This window comes from Oryctolagus cuniculus, chromosome 14 (assembly GCF_051225735.1).
Source record: "Oryctolagus cuniculus isolate XC-2025 breed Fujian yellow rabbit chromosome 14, ASM5122573v1, whole genome shotgun sequence".
NCBI lineage: Eukaryota > Metazoa > Chordata > Mammalia > Lagomorpha > Leporidae > Oryctolagus > Oryctolagus cuniculus.
In genome coordinates this window covers 57,857,045-57,873,794 of record NC_142880.1, presented here as the reverse complement: position 1 = coordinate 57,873,794, position 16,750 = coordinate 57,857,045, and the positions used below count along the sequence as shown (strand labels likewise).

General features: G+C 38.5%; 1 protein-coding gene across 5 annotated transcripts in view; it reads left to right on the top strand.

Annotated features, from left to right (window-relative positions):
* The window catches only part of DROSHA (drosha ribonuclease III), a 129,460-nt gene that overhangs the window by 35,737 nt on the left and 76,973 nt on the right, over positions 1-16,750 (top strand). For all 5 annotated transcript variants that reach the window (XM_008262092.5, XM_002714097.6, XM_008262091.5 and 2 more), the window contains 4 exons: positions 1,640-1,726; positions 7,397-7,468; positions 9,021-9,102; positions 10,410-10,484. In XM_008262092.5, coding sequence (XP_008260314.2) covers positions 1,640-1,726; positions 7,397-7,468; positions 9,021-9,102; positions 10,410-10,484 — 316 coding nt within the window. The remainder of the gene's footprint in view (positions 1-1,639; positions 1,727-7,396; positions 7,469-9,020; positions 9,103-10,409; positions 10,485-16,750) is intronic.

Here is a 16,750-nt window from a genome sequence, read left to right as displayed (position 1 = left end):
AACCATCCAGGAGAACAAAGCACAGAGACTTATACAATACTTTGGTTATATTATCCTGTTCTTATGCAATATCTATAATGGGCAACTCCACAGAGAAAGAAAGTAGCACTACCCCCTCTAAGGCAGAATGGTGCCTGAATACACTGTATTTTATTTTTTCCAATCATTAATTGATGGACATTTGAGTTTTTTCCACTTTTTGGTAGTTTTGAATAATGCTACTTTGAACATTTGTGTACAAGTGTTACATGGAGGTATGTTTTCATTTCTGTTGGGTGTGTACCCATGATTGGAATTGCTGGATCATGTGTTAACTATGCTTAATATTTTGAGGAACTGCTCAACTATTTTCCTGAGAGGCCAGACTATTATTAATCATTATTTCTTCAGAAGTTCATTTCTTTATACTTAATTTAGATCAGCATTGTTTAGTTATTCAAATAGAAAATAACAGTAATATTGGCATAAGAAAATAATGTGTTTTTGTATATTCCTTAATTTTCCCCCTCTGAGCTCTCATTTGTGTATCTATTTTATGTATATTTATATAACATATATAAATATTATACATATACTTTCTAGAAGAATGATATTCAATATGTATAGAAGAACTATATCAGGTTACCAGCCTTGATAATTAGCTCCATTTTTAGCATTTAAATTAAGAATAGTGGACTATATGAGTGGATTATGAAGAGTGTTTTTTTTTTTTTTTAAGATTTTATTTATTTATTTGAGAGGTAGAGTTACAGACAGTGAGAGGGAGAGACAGAGAGAAAGGTCTTCCTTCCATTGGTTCACTCCCCAAATGGCCACAATGATCAGAGCTGTGCTGATCCGATCCGAAGCCAGGAGCCAGGTGCTTCTTCCCGGTCTCCCACGTGGGTGCAGAGGCCCAAGGACTTGGGCCGTCTTCTACGGCTTTCCCGGGCCACAGCAGAGAGCTGGATTGGAAGAAGAGCAGCTGGGACTAGAACTGACACCCATATGAGATGTTGACACCACAGGTGGAGGATTAACCTGCTGCTCCACGGTGCCAGCCCTGAAGAGTGTGTTTCATGCTTAGATTTTGATGATCTAATTACAGGTTCACTTTTCATGTAATTACAGCCTTTGACATTGTGTGGGAATTGATCTGTTGAGGTGTTTAGTGGTTTGGCTTCTCCTTAGAGAGGCTGGCGATAGAGCTATGAGAGGTTGAACTTCTGGGACCCGGAGGCCTTTCCGAGCCTTTAGTCTTGACCACATTGATGCTGAATCTTGTTTCACTTTGCATTTGAGTTAACTGTGTTGTTTACTTGTTCTTGTTAGGACTTGTTCAGAAATAGAGCTCAGTAAGAACAGATTGGTAGTATTATGAGGTTAAATAAAACAAATTCCTTTTTTTATGGCACCCATAAATAAACATCATTGATTATCTCCTTACATAAATACTAAATATCTGAAGCCAGAGAATTCTCCAAGCAAGAGAATTTTGCCTAATATTAAACTTTTGCATAAAGTTCTCTGTGATGTTTGGAAAAACACTGAGTTCACAAATCCCTGCATTTCTCCTGTTTGTGACTTCAGGCCCCAGTGGATTTCTGTGTATGTGAATTGTGTCATTTATTTACTTGGTGGTTTGTTTGTTTGCTTCCAGACCGACAGGCCAACGGTTATAGAATATGACGATCATGAGTATATATTTGAAGGATTTTCTATGTTTGCACATGCCCCCCTGACCAATGTAAGTATGTGCCTATGGGTTGCCTTTCACTTTCCTTGTACCTTGTCTTCCCTTCACCCTTTCTTTCCAAAAGTTAAAAGAGATTTCTGTCCATCTGACTCCTAAGTAACATTTCCTCTGCGTCCCTCTGTGAGTTGTGGGACCTCTGCAGTAAAGTATATCAGGTGGGAGTGTGACATCTGTGCTAATGAGTCACAGGTTTGACCCACATTAAATGGTGTAAGTAAACATGTGTCAGAATAACATTTTGAGAGTGTGAAAGATTGAAAAAGGAGGATAAACTGTGGAGTAATGTGCTAAAACTATTTTGGGTTAGTTGTCCTTCAAAAGATAGTTGGGAAGTTTTAAGGAGAGACTGTTATTTAGTCACTGAGCAATAGAATGAGAGCTGGAGCATGTTCAGGATACCTGCTTTTGGGTCCCAGGAAGATGTCTTCCAAGAGATTTTATCTGACTTGGATTCGTGATTTTATTATCCAGGTATCAGGCATTGTTGTTTGTAATTGATTCAAGTGGAAATTTGGTGTCTGTGAGTCACTATCTTTCCATCTCAAAGCCGAGAGTCCTGGGAATTGTCTTACTTCTAATTCCATATTCCAGTTGAATATGGAGCATTCTTGGGCAGCAGTGCAGGCAAGGAAGCACAGCAGTATACTTCACCCAAGCCAGACAATATCTTAGAACTTAGAGGATTATAGCTGTTGGGTAGTTACATCAAAATAGAATGTTCTTTAGTCTTTTCTGGTTTGATTCCATGAAATTACATCTGGAATTTGAAAGGCATTTCAGTACATATGAACATGAACTTCTGTTCCTTTTCAGAATAAAGTTAAGATTCAGCCCTTAACTTTACCATGGTGCTTTCTGTCCTTCTTTTTTTCCTTTAAGGTAAACATGATTCCGTAGTAGTGATGCCAATTTAAAAGCAAATCGTTCTTCTAATTGAGGTTTTCATTATTCTGGAATATATTTTATCCTAGAGAATTTTGAGAAGATGATTATATTGTAAATGTAAGCATACATGTTTTTGATAATACATATTATATCTACCTCTAGGGCGGACCATCTGTTCACTACCATAGCAAAGGGAGTAATAGCGAACCATTCTTAAACAATCTCTATGAAAAGGCACCAGGAGGCTTTTCAATTTGGATGGTTTCTTTGCGTTTTTGTGTGTCTCAGACACTCAGATCCTTTGTTCCACCAAATCTGGTATTAGAGTTGGAAAGACCTTTACAAATCATCTGCTGCAGAGTTCCCTGCTCCCAATCTAACATCTTTCTTTTTTTCTTGCTTTGGAAGACCTGAAATACAAATAATTTTGCTAGCATGAAAATACTTAAAATTCTAGATATTGCCCATCTCTTAATTCCCTAGAAGTAATACAGGTCTCAATTTTGACTTTCAGGATTGTGTTGATCAAAGACGGAAAGTGGTGTGGCTTCAGAGATACCAGGGCTTAATATTAGTAAATTCTACTAGTTAGTTGTACGATCTTTATAAGCTTTGGTTTTCTCATCTGTGAAATAGACTATGAGTTGTAGCAATCTCCACAGCTTTTCTGGTAAATGACTGAGATAAAATATGAAAAGTATTTATCATAACCTTTGGCACCTAATAAATATTGTCACTTCCTATAAAATAGGAATAGACAAGATGTTAGAACTGGGTTTGAATCTTCTAACTTTTTTTTTTTTTTACCTTGGATGAGTGATGAGCTTCATAAATGATAGGGATGCTGCTTAAGATTTTCATGAAACCTGGGCATAATTTTTTAAAAGCAGACTTCACTTTTTAGTGCAGTTTTAGGTTCACAGCAAAAGTGAGTGGAAGAGATAATTTTTAAAACTCTATTCAGCACCAGGTTTGGTACTGAGAGGTCTCTAATGATATATCAATCAGTTTTTACTGTTATAAAATAAAAGACTAGAAAACTCCTAGCTTCAGCATATATTTTATATAAATATTCAAGTTCTCAAAACTTGAGAACTTTGCTCTGTAGTGAAGAGTCCCATCATTTATATTGGGATGTTGATAAAATAAATTGAGTTTTAAGCTGAGTGTTGTACAGTTCATAAGAGTGAGATCCATCATAAGCCTCTTGAATTTGAAATAGCCTCCCAAGAAAAAGAATTTTTAAATTGCTCTCTGATCTGATTCATTTTCTTGCTAGAGAGAGAAGAGAAGTAAGTATGGTATGCAAATAACAGTAATAAAAAACTCTCAACCACATCTAGTTGCAACAAGTTCTCTTAAGGTCATCTTGAATTAAAGTGGATTGAAAGCCTTGTTAGCTTAGTAAAGAACATTCCAGGATATTTTTATGCTTTTGTATCCTATATTTGCTATTACTTAGATTACCTGATGTTATTGAAGACTATGACAGTGTAACTAAAGTTATAAAGGCATATTTATTAGGTGTGCAATAGCACAAGAAAGCCTCTTTGTCATTTCCCTCCCGCCTAAGCTGGTTTTCCATTTTTAGTGGCCTTGATGACCTGTGGATTTGATCATTCATTGCCTGGAAGTAGTAGAATTAGAATACAGTTTTGCTCCCTCCTCCCCCCTGCCCCAAGATAAGATGGAATAATGTCAGCATATGATATTCTTTACTTTCTAGTTTTCAAGTGTATTTTAAGAAATGATAGCCAGCACCGCAGCTCAGTAGGCTAATCCTCTGCCTTGCGGCGCCGGCACACCGGGTTCTAGTCCCGGTCGGGGCACTGGATTCTGTCCCGGTTGCCCCTGTTCCAGGCCAGCTCTCTGCTGTGGCCAGGGAGTGCAGTGGAGGATGGCCCAGGTGCTTGGGCCCTGCACCCCATGGGAAACCAGGAGAAGTACCTGGCTCCTGCCATCGGATCAGCGCGCTGGCCACAGTGGCCATTGGAGGGTGAACCAAAGGCAAAGGAAGACCTTTCTCTCTGTCTCTCTCTCTCACTGTGCACTCTGCCTGTCAAAAAAAAAAAAAAAAAAATTAGAGAAATGATCGTAGGTGATGGCATTGATTGGGAGCTGCTTTGATTATCTTTGCAGTAATAAAGCTTCTGGGTTGACCAATAAAATGGTAAGTTCTCTTTGAGTCTTAGAGCAGAGTTTGAATGGATAAGAAGATCCTGCCTTTCTGAGAATGGCTCTGGCGGTATAAAGAGAAGAGGTCAAAGAAGGAATTCCTTCCTAAAACTGATTTTAGTCAAAATGAGATGAGGAGAAGACTGTGCGTGCATGAATCATCAGAAGAGTTCTTTTGCACTTGACAGTAAGGAGTAAAGTTTACACTGTCACTGTTTTCTTGCCTGTTAAGTGTTCTCAGGAGTTGTGGTCCCCATTTCTCCTACAAACTCTCACCCTGAATAATTCAGTCCCATCCAAAGTGTATTCCTCCTATGCATATTCTGGCCCCCCTGTTTAATATGTGCAGCTGTGATGGTCAGCGACGGGCAGCTCGGTGCTTTACTCTGGCATTTCCAGTTGCCTTTTGGAATGCTGTCATTCATGTCCCCTGAGTTTTCCCATGCTCAGCCTGTGCAAAAGTGGACTCATCGTCCTCTACAAATATTTGATTTGAACTATTCAAGGGATACTCTCATGAATTTCTGCTTTCTGATTAATGCTGTCATTACCTACTTGGTCACTTACGCCAGGAACCCAGAAATTATCCTGTATTCTTTCTTCACTGTTACATCAGAGTGACCACTGTCTATATCAGTAACATCTCTTACCTAAGTTCAAATGTTTTCTGACTTTCTAGACTATTTTATTTGGCCCCTGTACTAATGCAGTGGACTCCGGTCTGATCTTCTGGTCTTACTTGTTCCTTTCAAGCTTTTTCTACACTGTTTTCATAGTGCTGCATCTGAAGTGGAAAGGTGGCATTCTCTTACTTAAAGTACTTGACTGATTTCTTGTTGCTGTGTAGCCACAAGCCCTGACCTTGACATGGAGTGTAAGGGCAGCACAATGGTGTTCAGACTTTCCTCTCCGGAGCCTTCTGTCTCCTGTCTCACTCTGCAGGTCACTCTCTGAACATCTAACTGGCTGCTTTTTGCTGCTCCCTTTCTCCGTCTGCTAGAAGCTAAACACTTGAATTTTCTGAAAGACCTGGAAAACCCCTCCCTGTCTTGCAAGGCTGAACTCAAATGTTCCTCCTATTTGGATCTTTCTCATTTTATATTTTATTTGCTGGTTTGTTTTTTAATTGCACTTAAAAGTTACATTGTATTGTATTATATTGTACTTGTTTACATGCCTTTCTTCTTCTTCTAGATCCTTACTTACCTCTAAAAATAGGGCCTGGGGCTTATCTCAGGGCACAGATGAGCTCACAGTTGATAGGAAAGAGCAGGCATTTTAAAAACATGTGGAGTCATGCATAAATGTGTAACTCTCAAATATTTTATAAATGAATGTAGAAATAAAGCAGAACTTATCAATGATAGTGGACATGGCATATTGCTTTGGTTGGTTTGGAGCTCATTAACACTAGAAGGTTGAAGATGGATCTCTTATTTGAGTTAATTATGAGCTTCACTGAAATGAACTACTACCTTCTTGAAAAAAACTCTAAGAACTAAACTTCATTTTGGAGAAGATTTCCAGTAGATGGCATTAGAAGACTTTTTTTTTTTTTTTTTTCAGTTTTTCTTACCCTCCCTTTTGCTGGTGGCATTAAAATTTGTTTCTGGTTGCTGTGGTTTGTTAAAAATGATTACATGTGTATAAAATCGTCTTATGGACAGATTGAGCAGCCAGAAAAGCCCACTTAGCACATCTCTAGGGCTTCTGCCTCTGTTATTTTCCCTAGCCAGCCACCCAAGCCAAGCCACTGCAGTAACCCTGCTTCTTCCTTTCTTGTTCTTTCATTCACACAGGAATACGTTTGTGTTGAGGCATTAGTGTCTGATGGACATTGATAGTACAAGGCAGAGGTGGATGTATTTCATGCTGAGCCTTCCTTTGTTTTCACTCATACTCTATTAAAACATATAATAAATGGTACATACTCTTGGTGGCTAACAGCTGGAGTCTAGAGCGAGCTTCCTAATTCACCAGCTGCCTGTCGCCTGACGACTGTCCGGGTTTCCTGTACCACAACAGGCAAAATCATTGATCCCATCTTGTTGGGATGTTGTGGTGGTGACATGAGTGGGTATTGTGGAGCGTGAAGAGCAGTGCCTGGCTCCATAAATGTTAGTTATTATTGTTATATTTATTATCACAGTTACCTTTGCTGAAGAGCCACACTCACATGAATTGTGTGCTTTTCAGTGACCCATGAATCCGTACCTGATAAGTTCTCAGCCTGACAGCCTACGAGCCGAACTTTCTCAAATGTTTTAAAGACCTGAGAAAAATGTTTATGACTGTGGCTTTGTTAATCCATTACTGATGATATGCTTGGTTTTAATGGGTTCCTGTCATGTTTGTGTTGCTACTGCTAATACTGTAATTAAGCACCAACATGTTGCTTTCCTGTATAGGCCTGGCCCATGGTATTCCAACCACTAAAACTGACCAGTTATGGTCAAGCTTCTTGTGCATTGTTGTTAGCAGCACAGATGAAGGTGCAACACTCTCATTTGGTTCATGGCCTTCTGGGTCAGGGAGCAGATGTGTGTGCAATGGGAGCCTACAGGGAGATACTGCGGAACTGAATCTCTTTTCTTCTTGCAGATTCCACTATGTAAAGTCATAAGATTCAACATAGACTACACGATTCATTTCATTGAAGAGATGATGCCCGAGGTAAGGGAAAAGATAGTTGAACAGCTTGTCATGTACTTTACTCTTTCGTTTATTCCATACCTACATTTGGAAGCTTTGAACTTGGCCAGCTCTAGCTTTTGCTATGCATAGGGATACTCCTGAAGTATCATATTCACTGTTGAAGGGCGAGTGTGATGGAGCTCTAATATCAAGGTTGAAATTCAGGTCATGCTTTAACTCGCTGACCTATTTTTGAACCCATTTCTGCTCATGTTGCATCTGGTGATAGTAACTTTACATCTGTTTCTAGTTTATTTTGTGGAAGGGACAGGTTTTGGTTATTGGCCATTTTCAGAAAGGAAACTGGAATAGTTAAACTGAATCTGATAGCTGTTGGAATAATCTTATTCATTATCTCCAATGACAAGATCAATACTTGCTTCATTTTTCTTCCCATATATTTACATATTTTTCCTAATTGTTTTTCATTGAGGATGCTCAGCAGCAGATTTATCTAAATATATGCAAGAGAGTTAAAATTCCAAAACAAGATTAATGTGAATCTCAGAATGATTCATTGCCTGATCTTGAATTTAGTGGTGTCAACAAATCACCCTAAGAAATAACAACTAGACAGCAAACAAGCTTGTGTGCTAAACAGTGTGTTGAAGTCTGGTTGCTTTCCAGAGCCCCTGGCTCTTCTTGCAAACCTTGTTTAACAGGGCAGCTCTGTCATGGGCAGGGGGCACTGAGGGGGAATTGATGGGCATGACGTGCATGCTTGGTTGGCACCTATTTCATTCTGAGCAAGTCGTGTTCATTCTACCTGCCTTTCAGAAAGAATTAAAGAGGAAGGACCACCCCTTCCTTTTCCTTTTGGAAGGATTTTTTGCTTCCTTTGGTTTTTAAGGTTGTAAGCCTTCATTTGCTATTGTAAAAGCTTATGACTTTGGGCATGATCTCACGCAGGGTGATTTATGAGCCCTGAGCAAAACAAGTAGGAGGAAAAATTATGATACGAGTCTCACTTGCAAATATATCATTCTTTTAGCCTGTTTACAGATTTGGGTACAAAGCTTTATAGTTTTTCTTAGCCCTTTCTTTATTTTCTCTCATTAAGAATGTGAACTTTTTTGATATAAAGAATCTCTTTGTTTGGGTGTCTTGGTAGCAGAAATTCTGGGTGTGTAGGGTGGGGATTGGGAGACAAGCCAATTAGAGCTTGCAGGTGTGTGTGTGTGTGTGTGTGTGTTTAAAATCTGAATTAACAAATAGTCCCCAGGAGATTGTGACACATTTTATAATTGGGTTAGAAAAATATGACATACGCGAGTCATTGCTTTTTAAATTTCACATTTTATTTGTACACAGAGAAGAGCTGAGTTCACACTTTTATAGGATCCTCATAACATTATTGCCAACTTTGTTTCTGTCTGAAAGCAAAAAGCTATTGCAGGATAGTAGCCAAATGTAATTATATGGTTTTAGTATAGTTTGAACACTTTTTTGGATACTTGACTAGAACGTGTTGAACTTTTGGTTAATATATGCCTGCAGATCTTCAGTAATCTGATTTTGCTTTATTTTTCAGAATTTTTGTGTGAAAGGGCTTGAACTCTTTTCACTGTTCCTATTCAGAGATATTTTGGAATTATATGACTGGAATCTTAAAGGTAAATAATAGGATTTAGAGAAGAGAGTAATGCTTGTAGAAGAATATGATATATGTGAAAGGTATATGTGAAAACTCTTATAAAAGTCAGGGGGATGTAGTTGAAATAAATTCCTCTTACTTTTGAAATACTCAAGGAAAAGTACATTAGTCATAGGAATGCTTGGTGTTGTTTGACATGAATAAGTTGTTTTGGATTTTATTTCATACAATTTGATAGTGCCTATTATTAACTAAGAAGGTGATAGCAGTTATTATAAATACCTTGATTTATGTGGATTGGGGAAAATCTCATTAGTTAATATTTTAAATCTAGTGAACTTTACTGGAATAAACTTCTGACAGTTTATTTAAACAGAGCTTTGGTTAGTCATTAAAACACACACATACACACATCTGAATACATACACGTACAGAGTAAGTTAGCTACAAACGTTATGCCTGGTTCTTGGATAATTTATTCTTTTGGAAATATCTGTTTTCCAGCAAACATTTACTCATTTATTTTTGAAGCAGTATATTAATGAATAGCTTTTCAAACTAAGTTGTTGAATGAATAAATTGAGTGAATGGCTTTTCAAACCAGTAGTATTTTTTTTTTTTACTGTATAGACTGAAATGGGAAGAAATTAACACATAAACCTATTATATCCTGCTCTAGTTTAATTATGATAACAATGTTGATACTTCTCAGTTTTTTTAAAAATATTTTATTCATTTATTTGAGAGTTAGAATAGACAGAGGGAGAGACAGAAAGAAAAGTCTTTTATCCACTGGTTTACTCCCCAAATGGCCATAATGGCCAGAGCTGAGCCAATCTGAAGCCAGGAGCCAGGAGCTTCCTCTGGGTCTCTCACACAGGTATAGGGGCCCAGGCACTTGGACCATCTTCCACTTCTTAGGCCATAAGCAAAGCGCTGGATCAGAAGAGGAGCAGCCAGGACATGAACTGGTAGCCATGTAGGATGCTGGTACTGCAGACGGGGGCTTAGCCTACTACGCCACATTGCCAGTCCCAATACTTCTGGGTTTTAAAAAATAATTTCATTGTATACATTTGCTCTTTGGGAATTTCAGGCTGCTCTTAACTTCTTGTAGTGACCTTATTGCCATCTTCACTGGATGCTTGTGCAGTAACCAATGATTGATTTAGCCATTGAGAAGAGTGGAGGGAGTGGTATTTTTTTATGACTCTACTTCTGGTGATTTTTTTTGTGGTTATCATAAATCTTAGGAATTAAGTTGCAGTGTGTTCCTTCTAAGGCTGTCTGATTTCTTTTTCTTCTCTTTTCACTTGTTTGCTTCAGGTCCTTTGTTTGAAGACAGTCCTCCCTGCTGCCCAAGATTTCATTTCATGCCACGTTTTGTAAGATTTCTTCCAGGTAAATTTTTTGGCTTGTCAGTGACCCTGCGAGATGGTGCATCTGAAAATAAACCTTCCCTTCCCTTTCCAATCTTTAGAGACAACTTCCTCACTTCGGGTACTGTTAATTATCTGATTCTCAGGTTGTAAAGTTATGCATGCTGACGTGTTGGTTTATACCCCTGCAAAATTTATGGTAGCCACAAATTCGATGAGAAATGGAAAAATTGATTTATAAATTTTGAAAATCTGCTTGATAAAATATCATGCAAGTGTTAAAATTAATGTGGAGAAATTCATGTGGTTTAGAAAATGCATATGGCTGATTGGAGAACATTTAGTATAAAATTTTATGTATTATAACTGCTGAAAAATTACTGCAATAATATTTGTATTAAGATGGTAGGATTTTTTTGGTATTCTTTTTGGTTTTTTGACTCATTTGTGTTTACTCATCTCATAGTAAAAAGATATAGTTTACTCTCCTAAATTAAGATCTATAAGCAAACATGTGACTTAATTTTTTTAAAGCAGTATTTTAATGGATTTCTATTTCTCTTTAAAGAATGTAGCTGTAAGATATGACAGTATAGTTAGTGTTTTTTAAAAAAATGGCTGACTTCTTAATGACATTTTTGGATGCCTTTTTCTTAGCAAAATCTTTTCCTTTGTGTTTTTGCTATGCTATCCCCACTCCTTGCTGATTTCCTGGTCCATTGCCTGTTGTATCAGGTTGTGAGGCTTGTCTTAGGGATTTCCCCTCCCCGTGAAGTTCTGCCAGCAGCCTAGTGAATATCACTGCTTTCTCCATTTTCTGCCCTGATGATTGTCCCAACCCAGCCACCTACTCCCAAGATAAGACCTTGGACCATCCACCACCCTAAGTGACCTTATCCCTCGCCTCTGACTCCTGTATCTCACTCTCGAGCGCATCTCTCTGTAGCTTCAGCCTCTTGTACTCTCACATCCTTTGCCGCCTTCTCCTGGAAGCAACCACTTTGCTTTGTTTTCTTGGTTGAGTTGTGTGCTCTGAGTTTCAGCTGCATCTTTGAGCTGCCTCAGCCCTTATAGTGCCCCCACTTTCTGTGTCAGCACCACCAAACTGACCATTTGTCATTTCTCCTGTATGTGGGCCATTTGGTGAGACTGGAGAAGATACAGCTGCTGCTCTGAATCCATGGTCTACAGTCTTGCCTCATGAGTTTTTCCTAATGTCACCTTTCTGCCCAGTTTTCCATCAGCAGCAGTTTGAGAAATTCAGTCCTGTGTTCATCCTCTTCTCACACCTCTTGTCCTCCAGGGGGAGGAGACCTTGCTTGCCTCGTGGCTTTGAGCCCTGCTGTGTGCTTGTCAGACTCTGGCTTCCTCAAGTGCTCTTGGTCCATCACAGCCAAGCTTGCCTTCAGAGCCCGATTCCCCTCCAGCCCTGTCCCTAGCCCATTGGAGCTGCTGGGGCCAGGCCAGCCTCCTAAAGCCCAGGTCAGAGGACATGCTGCGGTGTTAGGCTCCTCCCTGTGCTCACTCACCGTCCTTCATACAGGCTCTCTCAGTTTCATTCTGTGGGTCCTGTCTACTCTGTGTAGTTCAGATTTCCCTCAAGATTCTGTCCCTGACACACGTTCCTCTTCATCACAGTGGCTTCTGTTTATTTTGAAATAGTGTTGCTCATATTTTTAATGTTAATGTTTATTTTGTTTTAGAAAGTGCATTCAAAAGCCCTTCTCTCTCTCTTTTTTTTTTTAATCTGGATTTATTTACTGAGACACTGTATTTTCAAGTGAATGCATCTTTGATTTTAGAATGGAACTTCTACAGTGGACTCAGCAGAGAGTGAGTGGTGTTAGACTGAGTTTGTTGAAAAGCCTCTCCTTTCTGTATCTGTCTGTCTCTAAGCAATTTATGACCGAATCTCTAAGAGAAAGTGGGCTGTTTAAAAATCATCTTAAAGAAAAGTCTTATGCTGGATATGTACTGTATGGGATTTCAACTCATGGACTATTTCTCATTACCATGTGGGGATAACATTTAGGTTGTCATGAAGAAAAATGGTCTATTGATTTATTTTAAAACAGGATTTTTCATTAGATGTCCTTTGGAAAATAAACATACTTAAAAAATCCCTGAAGGACACAGAAACATACCTAATGTATAGAATGCATTTTGGTATTGGGTAGCAAATTATAGTTGACTTGTTTTCAGAGGATGACTTCATTTAGGAAATGGTGAGTTAAAAACAACACATTTGATATATATTTTCATTTTTTTTCTGTGCATAAGGATTTTTTGATATAGTTGCCATCATACTAGTATATGATTTGCAACCTACTTTTTAATAATTCCCTGAGCAGATGGATATTTTTAAAGACCATGATATACAGCATCAAATTTCTTGTTAAAAGAATCATGCCAGCTTACACTGCCATGAAAAATGCATGATTACTCTTTTTAACATTTCAGCCTACTTCCCTCCTTCTCTCTTGCCTTTATTTCTTTCTAAAAATTTCAGTTATGAGCTCCATGAGACCAGAGAATAAATATGGTCTATGCCTGTAACACCAGTGCTAACACAGTCTTTGACACTTAGCACATACTCAGTACTCATTTATGACTTTATAGCAATAAGTCATAGTTGTGTCTTAATTAAATATCCATGTATCTGGTTATGAGTAAATGTTCTTTCCAAAACATTCTTTGGTATCATCGCAGTTTTTAAAAGTAAACCTTTTATTGAACTATAACGTAAGTACTGAAAAATATCATGAATATAATCCTCAGTGCATTTTTTATAAAATACTTATTTCATGTATTTGAAAGATTGACTTAGAGAGAAAGAGAATTTTCTATCCACTGGTTCACTCCCCAAATGGCCACAATAGTTGGGGCTGGGTCATACCGAAGCCAGGAGCCAGGAGCTTCATCCAGTGCTCCCACATGGTGCAGGAGCCCAAACACTTAGGCCATCCTCTGCTGCTTTCTCAGGCGCATTAGCAGGGATTGGAAGTGGAGCAGCTGGGACTGAAACCAGCACCCATATGGGATGCCAGTGTTGCAGGTGGTGGCCTAACCCATTACGCCACAACACCAGCCCTCTCAGTGCATTTTTGAAAATGCATATGACTATGTCCTCAGAACATAGGTCAAGGTTACTGTTTCCAGTCACTACCCTGCTCCTCCAGGGTAACTGCTTTTCTGACTTGAAACACCAGGTGTTGATTGGCTTTACCTGGTTTTGAACTAGAATTGTATATACTGGATGGTATGTACTCTTTGTTTCTGTCTTTTGTGTAGTGTGTGTTGGAGACATATGTTGTTCCAGGTAACTATATATAGTTGGCTCATTCTCCATGCCTTGTAGTTTCATATGGTATTACTAAATTCAGATAAACCTTTCTGTGAATAGTGGACATTTTTGTATTTTCAGCTTTCACATATATGTAAAAATACATATTGTATATGCACATGTGTGTGTGTGAACATACATATGTTCACCAAAGACTTGTAATTATCTTTTGGTGTATCTACCTAGGAGAAGGAATTCTGGGTGTGTTTCTGTTAAGCGTTCTGGATATTTCAAATAGCTTTCCCAAAGTGATTCTATGGTTTCACCCTCCCACCAACAGTGTATGAAAGTTCAAATTCTTTTACATTCTCACAACATTTGGCATTTTGATGAGTGTTTAGAAATACCATATTATGACTTCAATTTGCACTTCCTTATCAAACAGTGGAGAAGAACATTTCTTGTTTTTGGTTATTTTGGTTTTGTCTTTTTTAGGAACCTGTGTGAGTCTTTTGCTCATTTTTCTATTAGATAATGTCTTCCTTTTTCTTGTTGATTTGTGGGCTTTTTTTTTTTTTTTTTTTTTTTTTTTTTTTTTTTTTGACAAGCAGAGTTAGACAGTGAGAGACAGAGAGAAAGGTCTTCCTTTTGTTGGTTCACCCCCTAAATGGCCGCCACGGCTGGCACGTTGCACTGATCCAAAGCCAGGAGCCAGGTGCTTCCTCCTGGTCTCCTATGCGGGTGCAGGGCCCAAGGACCTGGGCCATCCTCCACTGCCTTCCCGGGCCACAGTAGAGAGCTGGACTGGAAGAGGAGCTACCGGGACTAGAACCCGGGGTGCTGGGACCGCAGGCGGAGGATTAGCCAGATGAGCCGCGGCGCCGTCCAATTGGTAGGTTTTTAAAAATACTACTGTATATGAGTCCTTTGTCAGGTATTGCTGATATGTACTCTGTAGATTAATGGTGATTTTTGATGTACAGATACTTTTTTTTAAAGATATATTTTTATTTATTTAAAAATCAGAGTTAGAGAGAGAGAGAGAGAGAGAGAGATCTTCCATCTGCTGGGTCACTCCCCAAATGGCTGCAATAGCTGGAGCTGGGCCCATCCAAAACCAGGAGCCAGGAGCTTCTTCCCGGTATCCCTTGTGGTTGCAGTGACCTAAGCACTTGGGCCACCCAAACACTTGCTTTCCTAGGCCATTAGCAGGGAGCTGGATCAGAAGTAGAGCAGTCAGGACTTGAACTGGTGCCTATATGGGATGCTAGCACCACAGGTGGAAATTTAACCTACTATGCCACAGCACCAGCCCCTGTCTCATTCTTTAAAATCTATTATGGATGGACATTAATTTTGACAATTCCTCCAGTGATGAATATTTTGGAGGCCTTTTTTTTTTCCCCATTCCACGTAAATAATTCAGAAATAGACTTATGCATCTGTACTTTTACATTTGTGTCAGTGTTTCTGTGAGGTAGGGTTCTAGATGTGAAATTTTTCTTAGAATGGTATGCACACTTTACATTTGAAAAAGAAGCCATATTCTTTTTAGGATGGACATACCAAATTTGTAGTTCTGACCAACAGTTTTTCAAAGTGCTCTTTTATCTACCAATGTTTGATATTGCTAATCTTTTATAGTTTTGTACATCTGATAAAAGAAATGTAATTGGTATCATTTGCTTATTTCTTTAACTTCTGTGAAAGTGAGCAGCTTTTCATATATTTCAGGTATCTCATGGTCTTTTCATTCTTATTTGCTTTTTATTTATACTAATTTATTTACAATGTCAAGTTGAAACCTTAAGTTTTATCAGTCCTTATTTTTTCTGTTACTCATTTTGAGGACAGCTCTGTCAATTGCTTTATATAAATTTACCTACGATTAAGCTTGGTACACTAAACAAGGATTATTCAGTGCAGCTCAGTTTGCCAGAAATTAAATCAACAACCAGTTTGTTGAGATCTTAAGAGCTTTCTCAAATTTTTGCTTTTTTCCTATCCCACTCTCTACCTTTCTTGGCAAAATAGCTGATAGCAGCTGAATCCAGTTTAAGATTTTTCTTTCTTTCTTTTTTTTTTTTTTTAAAGATTTATTTATGTATTCAAAAGTCAGAGATACAAAGAGAGCAGAAGAGAGAGAGAGAAACAGAGAGAGAGAGAGAGATCTTCCATCCGCTGGTTCACTCCTCAGATGGCCACAATGGCCAGGGCTGGGCCAAGCTGAAGCCAGGAACCAGGAGCCAGGAGCTGCTTCTGGGTCTCCTACATGGGTGGCAGGAGCCCAAACACTTCTGCCATCTTTTGCTACTTTTCCCTGCCATTAGTAGGCAGCCAGATCAGAAGTGGAGCAGCCAAGACACAAACTGGTGTGCATATGGGATGTGGGTATTGCAGGTGGTGGCTTTACCCACTACACCACAATTCTGGTCCCCAGTTTAAGGTTTTTGTTCTGACTGTAACTGGGCTTGGTGTTGGGCATAATTCAGGTTAGAGACATTTCACTTTGGGAAAACTTGTTAATTGCTTGTGTCATTGTTGTAATAAGCATTGGAAATCTTGAATCAGTTTTGCAAATTGATTGTCTAGCAAATTGATTTTTGGAAATTGTTCCATCTGGAGCAGTAGTTCTCGATTACAACTAGCAGGGAGCCAGGGGGTGGGAGAATATCTTAAAATTTCTAGGAAGAAAGTTTTCTTAAAAAAATCACTTGATACAGCATCTTAATATAACTTTGTTTTAAAAATTTTGAAAATATCTGCTGTTAATATAAATATTAGGGAATAAAATCATCAAAGGTATCTTGGTTGGAATATACAGAAGACTTAGTCATGCAGTTATACAGTTTTTGTAAGTGTAGGGAAAGGGAAAGTGTTATGTTTCTTTAAATTGTGTGTTACACAGTTGAGAATTGAAATACTAGTTTAAACAGCCATATACTTAACACAAATTCCCTAACAAATTGCCTCCCCCAACTGTAACCATATAAATAACCAAGCAG